Source organism: Cynara cardunculus (assembly GCF_001531365.2).
Source record: "Cynara cardunculus var. scolymus isolate 2C chromosome LG 11, CcrdV1, whole genome shotgun sequence".
Classification (NCBI taxonomy): Eukaryota; Viridiplantae; Streptophyta; class Magnoliopsida; order Asterales; family Asteraceae; genus Cynara; species Cynara cardunculus.
Window position 1 is genome coordinate 1,236,757 of NC_037538.1, and position 9,150 is coordinate 1,245,906.

The 9,150-nt window shown below is 34.8% G+C and overlaps 1 protein-coding gene across 1 annotated transcript; it reads left to right on the forward strand.

The window, feature by feature from the left end:
- The first annotated feature begins 2,874 nt into the window (after positions 1–2,874).
- Positions 2,875–9,150, forward strand: LOC112520903 (calcium-dependent protein kinase 24-like). The gene is made up of 8 exons (XM_025129527.1): positions 2,875–3,533; positions 5,065–5,188; positions 5,269–5,412; positions 6,106–6,258; positions 7,186–7,301; positions 7,373–7,543; positions 7,729–7,962; positions 9,004–9,150. The coding sequence occupies exons 1-8, from the start codon at positions 3,012–3,014 to the stop codon at positions 9,148–9,150; spliced, it is 1,611 nt and encodes a 536-aa protein (XP_024985295.1). The 5' UTR covers positions 2,875–3,011.

A 9,150-nucleotide genomic window follows, 5' to 3' on the forward strand; every position in this document is an offset into this window, starting at 1 on the left:
AAAGTTCAGAATTCACCATGGAAGTCTTGTTTCGTATCTCCATTTCCATATCTACCATATTCTTCGATGCATTTTCAAAATTTTCCCCAAGTAAAAAAGCTGCACTATGCATTCCGTTAACAAGAATCTCAACTCGGGTTTTCTTCTTCTTACTACCTCGACTTGAACCTTCTTCAAAAGAAATACATTTTGGATATTCTTAAAGAATATGGTATCTTTCTTGCATCAGATTCTGCAACCCAACTTACTGCATATTGTTATAGTGACTAGGCTAGCTTCCATATCACTAGATGATCTACACCAAATATGTATATGTAGAGACAAATTACAGATCCATGGCTCTCACAACTTGTGATGTTAATAAAAAATCAATATTACCTTCAAATCAAATAAATGACATTTTGCCACAAAGTTCTAAAACTTTCCAGTTATGGGATGGTGGGAATAATATTTAACATCACCAATTACAAGCATCCTAAATGTGTTATTCATAACAAGTGATTGCAGAAATAATCAACCACATAGCTATACTTACAAATATTTGCATGCATAATATTGTTAAAATTGCAAAAAAAGTAGGACAGTGGACATACTCCAATAAATGCACACATGCTTGATGGTATGGCTGTGTGAAGCCTTCAATAATAAAAAGAAAAAGAAATCTTGATACAGATGGGAAGTTTGATCTTCTTTTAATAGTCCAAAATACCAACACCAAACTGTTTAGATTATAATTAACTAACATATTATACCAATTTTGATTTTAACCAACATATTTTGCCTACAATGAACCATTTGGAGGGGTGTTGTAATCAATTAGCTACACCACAAAGTGTTCTACTGAGTATTGCAGCTTAGTAATATTATACACCCTATTGAAACTCTAGAAAAATTATACACCCTCTTAAACAGAAGTATGCAAAAAATTATACAACCATGGCAACAACAAAATGTATGGTTGAATGTACCCCTGCTTTGTTCAAATTCTAAGCAGAAGTGTGCAAAATATCAACAGATGAACCATGTATGYTGTGTTTTGTRTATTTGGAAGTATACRTGGTTGAAATTTGTGATTATTATTGCATAACAACAACACARTGTTAGAATTGAAAGGATTTTGTTTTTCTAATGTACTTTTTATTAACTCAAGTAGTAACAGTGGCATGATCTTCCCTTCTTGCATTTTAGATGTATTATATACAAGTGTGTGWAATGAGATGATAAGTAGAAGAAAACAGTTTTAGGGGCATTTGTAAACCAAATCCTTTGGCTCAACCAGCTATGAAAACAGTTTATGTCTCCTATATATATTGGAATCTGGGTTTTTTCAACAGTTTCTGTCTAATATATATATATTGGAATGATTTAGAAATGGGTTGTGTAATTCGTTGAAATTCTCCAATATATTTAAGAAAAAGGGAAGAGGGAATTGAGGGTTTTGTTGATTGAAATTCGTCAAAACAACGATTCCTTCTCAGAAAGCAATTTGTTGGTTATCGGGTGTCTTTACTCTCCAACTAACCTAGGATATACAAAGGATTTGATCCATTTTGAATACTGATTAAGTGTCAACTGGATTAAAAACCAAAATACAAAATGGAATTACCATTAATGTACTAAAATGCTATAGACAACTGTGGAATCCATGGCCAAAATACAACTCTGTTGATCATTTTGTACAGCCACCATCTATCCTATGCTGTTACAAATGATCATACAAATTAGTGATAACTACAAATACAACAATCCATTACAACGAAATTTTGTTTAAAGAAGTGATTGGTGCCCTAATTCCATTCAATTTAGGATCGAACCAGAGAGCGATTGAAGATCAAATCAGAGATCGATTGAAGATCGAACCAGATTGGCGATCGAATTTTGCTTACGAGAGAGAGATTTTGTTTACGAGAGAGAGAGAACGTACCTGGAGATCGAACCAGAAATCCAATAGATGAGATGGTAGAGGCCTTCAATGAATTTGGATTAGAGGATGAATCTATAGGAAAGGAATTTGAAATCCCAGCATGTTACCGTGGAATTGTGAAATCGGTGCCTGAAGGAATTGACCGAAATTGACCGGATTCCATCATCTTATTCTATTGAACCAAACACTTCATTTGGAATTTGGTCAAAGGATTGGATAATCCAATTCCTTTCAATTCCTTGTGATTCCTATGATCCAAACAGCCCCTAAAATTTTTGTTGTGGCCAAAATATAGAACAAAATCTTCATTTCTCTATTTTAGAAAATCCGTTGTAGATTACCCTCATTTGGTTCTATATTTCTATAGACAGTGCATAGAATTTTCTAAAACTTGACGTATGAGGGGAAAAAAAATTAAACTAAAAAGGCAAATTACATGAAAAAGTAAGATACTTTAACTTGATTCCTATGTTGGATAACGTACTTTCAGAACTTTCATTTTGATACCTAAGATGTTTAATAAACATTTAAGTATCTGAATAACCGGATGAACCATTAATCGGTTAAACATGCTGAATCATTAACCGGTTAATTTAAGATATCTATGTCAGCAAATAATATTGAATTGGATAATACATCGTTCGTCACATTAGCATGGTAACCGATTACCCAGTTACTTAAATGTTTACCTTACATTTTAGCTACTAAAGTGGAAGTTTTGAAAATACGTTATCTAAAATATGAATCAAGTTAAAATAAGTTAATACAATTTGTCCTAAAGTAAATTATAAAATGAAAATGTACTTAATATTGATTATAAAATGAAAATTGATGTAAAATAAATCAATATTAAGTACATTTAAGCAAAAGATATGGAATTTAAGACATCTTGATTCCAAAACAACCACAAACACCAATCCCTTCAAATTCACCATCAATTCACCACAAAATTAGGGTTTCCACCATCCTTCCATCTGATTTCTAACATGATTCCAAAAATCCCCAATCTCTCTGGTTCTCACTTGCAACCCCCACCCATCATTCAAACCCTAATTGCATCATCAAAAAAGCCATCAATTCGTCGTCCATGGGGGGTTGCATTTCTGTTGCCAACGCAAGCTACGTAAGGAGAACCAGAAACAGCCTTGTTAACCCTATTTCAGAAGACGATCTAATGCCCGAAACCCCTACCAAACCTCGCACCCCCAGATTCGTCCGACCCGCTCGTGTCCTCAAAGAGTCCGCCGGAAAAGACATTTTTCGACGTTATAAGTTCGGCAAAGAGCTCGGCCGGGGAGAGTTTGGGGTGACGTATGAATGTCAGAATATAGCGACCGGCGAGAAGGTGGCTTGTAAGAAGATATCGAAGAGCAAGCTGAGGGCGGAGATCGACGTCGAAGATGTGAGGAGAGAGGTGGAGATCATGAGACATTTGCCGGTGCATCCCAACATTGTGAGCTATAAAGATGTTTATGAAGATAAAGACGCCATTTATTTGCTCATGGAGCTTTGCGAAGGTGGTGAACTGTTTGATCGAATCGTGGCCAAAGGTCATTATACGGAAAGAGCTGCTGCCATTGTCATCAGGACCATTCTAGAAGTTGTCCAGGTTATTAATTAATTAATTTTCTTTAAAGTGTTAATAAATAAAAAATTAACTTCAACTTTCAAAACTTCCGGTTTAATACACTTAAAGTAAACATTTAAGTTTTTAGATAACTGGTTGAAGCATTAATCGGGTACCAAGCTGATGAGATATCCAACTCAGTATTATTTGCTGACATGAATATCTTAAACTTACCGGTTAATGTTTCAACATGTTTAATCGATTAATTCTTCAACCGGTTACCCAAGTACTTAAATGTTTATTAAACATCTTATGTTTCAAAATGGAAGTTCTGAAATTACGTTATCCAAAACATGTATCAAGTTACTTAAAGTTGATTGTTTTTTCATGTAATTTGCCCAATATTTTAATATTTTCTTTTTTCTGATACGTCAACAAAGTGCTATCATAAATATGTTTAAATGTCATAATAGATTTGGACCGTCTATAGCAATATAGAACCAAATGAGGGTAATTTACAACAGATTTTCTAAAATAGAGAAATGAAGATTTTGTTCTATATTTTGCTACAACAAATTTTTTGTATTTCAAATAAAAGAAAAGAAAAAAAATTCAAGTTTAAAGATTTCTTTAAAGGGGTGTTTGGGATTGCTTGTAAAAACAACTTATTAACTCATTCCGGTGTGACATCGATAATAAACATTTTTGAGTGATTGGATAAACAACTTATACCGGTGCCATACCGGTAATAAAGACTTTTGTAAAAAACATGAGTTGTTTCAAATAAGCAATCCCAAACACCCCTAAATCTTATTTGAAAAGAAATAAATGATCTTTTATTTATTACACCGATGAGATTTACTTATTATTATATTATATAAAGTTTTTTTTTTAAATGTATCAGAGTAAAATAGTTATAAAATATTTTAATAATATAATTAATTTTAAAATCTTTAAAATAAAGAATCTTTTGTACGGAGATTTTTGACTTTTTATTCTTTCTTTTAGAAAAATTACAGAGAATTTATTACAAATTATCTTTTTATATGACATTATTTAGAAAAATTCTATAAAATTTAAATATCATGTAAAAAGACGTTAATAGACATATCCTCAAAAGTGTAATATAAAAAGTTGTACAAAGTACAAACTTGTTAAGACACCCAAAGATATCATATCAACTTATTGCAATATCTTTCATAGAACGCACAATTATTTGGTTTTATATATTTTTTTTAACCTAGATATCCAACCTGTTATGCGAGACGACTAATTCCAGGGCGACCACCTGCTTTGCGGGTAGTCCGGAGTCACTGCATTTGAATCACCGTGGCCACAAAGGAATTTTTATTTCTCATTGGATTTGAACCTGGAACCTCCAGACACTTTTGACCTGTGGAACCCAAGCTCAAACTAATCAGGCGCCACCCTTGTTGTTGGTTTTATACATTTTACGTCTTAGAAAGTCGATTTTGTTGTAATTACAGTAGAAACCAGGCAAGTCATTATGCATGCACCGTAAACAGTCCTATATATTCATTTGATTTTTGATCGATTTTACGAATTTGTGTAGGTGTGTCACAAACATGGAGTCATACATCGGGATTTGAAACCCGAAAACTTCTTGTACGCTAACAAAAGCGAAACCGCACCTCTAAAAGCGATCGATTTTGGTCTCTCTATATTCATTGAGCCTGGTATGTACGTCTTCATAACGAATTGTACTCTTTTGTTCTATCTTGTTAATGTCTAATTAAACTGATTGATTTGGTTGTAGGCGTTCGGTTTAAGGAGATTGTCGGTAGCCCGTATTACATGGCACCCGAAGTATTACGACGGAATTACGGAGAAGAAATCGACGTATGGAGCACCGGTGTCATTCTTTACATCTTGCTTTGTGGAGTTCCTCCTTTTTGGGCAGGTATCTTCATATTATATAGTATAGGGGCTAAATGAAATTAGATCACATGGGGGTAAATTAAGGGGCTATTTACTAATCACTTATTGGGTAAGTGTTTATTGATATCATTTACCTTATCGATTGAGCATGGAAATGATTAAGAATCTTACCGGGTAAGAGGCATAGCAAGAACCTAGAGGCTTACCCGGTAAGTGACGGAAAAGACTCTTACCCGGTAAGTGCTTATAGGGTTTAAGACGCTTACCAACAATCAATTTTAATGGTCGAGAATGTTACATGATAAGATAACTAATGGAGGTGCTCTTGCCTGCCAGTAAGCGCTTACTGCTTACCCTACCTTGTGGTTTTCGAATTACGGTTTCGTCCGTGTGTTTCAGAGAATACGGTTTTCGTCCCTGTGATTTGCAATTCATTGTCAGTGGTTTACCTTTAAGTATGAGAGACAGAAACAGTAATGTATTGTAACCACAGGGACGAAAATAGCAATTTTCAACAGACCACTCTGATGAAAAACGTAGTTTACTATAAAAGTTTTCGTAAACCAACAACTTTGAGTCATATACAATGACGTTGCAATATGTTGTTAGAACAAAATTACATGTAACAAGTTTATCGAAGAATTTGAGCAATTTAATAGGACACAAGAAATAAATCGTCTGTAGTCCCTCAAGTTAACGTCTCTTCAATTCACAGAAACTGAAGAAGGAATTGCACAAGCAATAATCAAGGGTGACATAAACTTTCGAAGGGACCCTTGGCCGAGGGTCTCGGAAGATGCAAAAAACCTCGTAAAGGGAATGCTCGACCCTAACCCGTACGAACGGCTCACCGTCGAAGAAGCCCTGAGTATGTACATTGTGCTTACATACTTGTGTGTATATAGATGCATAGTCATTAGCAAACTCAATAAAATCATATAAACTTACTAATCAGTTTTCAAACACGTGTGAAAATGCAATGATTTATACAGTGTTTTTTTATATGTGTAACTTTTAGGATTGTTTTTGTGCGGAATAATACCGTCTTAAACGTTTCACATATAAAACAACACTACATCAATAGTGCATTTTTCACACTTTTTGTTTCATATATGTAAAACATTTTTACGTGTACTTTTTGTTTCACAAACACGCCAAAGAGATTCACATTGCGAACCGGGTACATATGAAACAAACACATTGTGAAACAAATATATGTTAATCCTCATATCAAAATTCGAGACATAGATGAAAAATATCATATGTTATTATGCACGGTTCTTAAAAATTCCACAATTTAGAGAGTTCCCAAAAGGTCTCATATATATAGACTTGGGTTCATGTGAGACAAAGTTGTTTTCACGAGACACGTGAGACGACATTTTTACACTGTGAAGGTAACCTTCACAGTGTTTTTGCTGTGAAGGTTTTGATTTTTCTTACCTTCACAACCGTTTGTTGTGAAGTTTCAAATGTAAAAATGTTGTTTCACGTGTCTCACGAAAACATACCGGTTTCACGTGAACCCATCCCTATATATACAGGGTTGGGTCTCGGTGAGGAGAGTTAAGCAAAGAAGCGTAAGAAGGGATCTCTACCCTTGGATGCATATTAGGATGAGATGCACCGGATCAATCCCCGTATGAAGTGCGATTAATTGGTGGGTTTGAGATTAAAGGTGATCAAGGGTCCATATAACTTCTTACGCTTCTCACTTTATCTCTCATTCTCACACAATCCTTCGCACTATATATATTAGTTGAAATTACTAATATAACCTTGGTATGTGACATAGGTAACCATTGGGTCCAAAATGCCCACAAAGTTCCCAACATTCCATTAGGAGAACACGTACGGACAAGAATTCAACAATTCTCTTTGATGAACAAATTCAAAAAGAAAGTCATTAGGGTAAGTTTTCTTTGACTAATAGCTTTCTATTTTATCAAAAGTCAAAATGTTGACTTTTTGAACTCTTCCAGGTGGTTGCAGAAAACTTGCCAGATGAACAAGTGACTGGATTAAAACAGATGTTCCATGAAATGGATAAGGACAACAATGGATCACTCACCTTTGAAGAGCTCAAAGAGGGTTTGTGTTCGATCGGAGATCAACCGCTCGACGATCCCGATGTTCGGATGCTAATGGAAGCCGTGAGTATCCCCAGTATACAACAAAATACGTCTTTTAGGATGCACACGTGTCTTAACTGAGTACTTAACGAGACTTTAAGTTTAAAAGTCTCGTTAAATACTGTATTAGGACAATCGGGTGTCCTAAAAAACACATTATGTTGTCGTATTACTCGCTATTTGACTATTGCTATGGTTGTTTGAAGGCCGATCTTGATGAGAACGGGGTGTTGAACTGCGATGAGTTCATGATGATCGCGGTTCACTTGAAACGAATCAGCAACGATGATCATCTCCGCCAAGCTTTTCACTATTTCGACAAGAACAAAAATGGGTACATCGAGTTTGATGAATTGAAGGAGTCTTTGTTCGAAGAGCACCAAAATTCACACAACGAAAAGATGGTTCACGATATCATTCATGACGCTGACCTAGATAAGGTAATGTTTTTTAAACGTGTGATTAATTACACTTTTTAATCAAGTAAATGACAATTTTACCCTTAATATAGAGTAATAAATTTCTCTGTTCGAAAAGTAGACACTTATTGTTGTATGAAAATGTGTTGCTTCCTCCATTGATAAAGATACAAGATTTTAGAAATGTATGATCGTTACATTTTCTTAATTAATTAAATGACAATTGTACCCTTGATAATAGAGAATAATGAATTTCTCCATCTCGTAATCAAGGGTAGAATTGGAAAGCAAACATTTATTACATTTTCTTATTGACTAAGTGGCAACTTTACCATTAGTTAACCACAAGGGTGGTGCCTGATTAGTTTGAGCTTGGCTCCAAAGGTTAAAAGTTCCAGCAGGTCCCAGTTTCAAATCTAATGAGGAATAAAAATCTACTTGTGGCCACGGAGGTTCAACTGCGGTGACTCCGGGCTATCTGCAAAGCAGGTGGTCGTCCTGGGATTGGTCGGCTCGCATAGCGGGTTGGATATCCAGGTTAATAAAAAAAAAAAAAAAACTTTACCATTAGTTAATGATAGAGCATAATGAATTTCTGCATCCCATAATTAAGTGTAGAATTAGAAAATAGAAATTTATTTTTGGATTAAAATCCGTGTTACATCCTTCGATGAAAGAAACACATTGTTTTAAAAACGTGCAATCATTCCCACTTTTAATTAACTAAATGACATTTTTTTATTAATCTTGATGTCTAACCAGCTATGTGGGCCGCTAATTCCAGAACGATCTCCTGTTTTGCGGGTAACCTGAAGTCACCGCATTTGAACCTATGTGGTCATAAAAGGGATTTTTTTTGTCTCCTTGGATTTAAACCTGGGACCTCCAGACACTTTTGACTTTTAGAGCCCAAACTTAAAAATCAACCGGACATCACCCTTATGGTTTTAAATGACAATTTTACAATTAATAACATAAGGTAATTAACGAATCTCTCTCTATCTGATAACAAAGGATATAATTGAAAAACACACTTACTTTCAAAACACTGTGTTATCATAGGATGGTCGGATCAGTTACCCAGAGTTTGCAGCGATGATGACAACGGGGATGGACTGGAAGATGGCATCTCGACAATACTCGAGAGTGATGTTGAATGCAATTAGTGTGAGAATGTTCAAAGATCAATCCGCGAAACGAAAAGCTTGA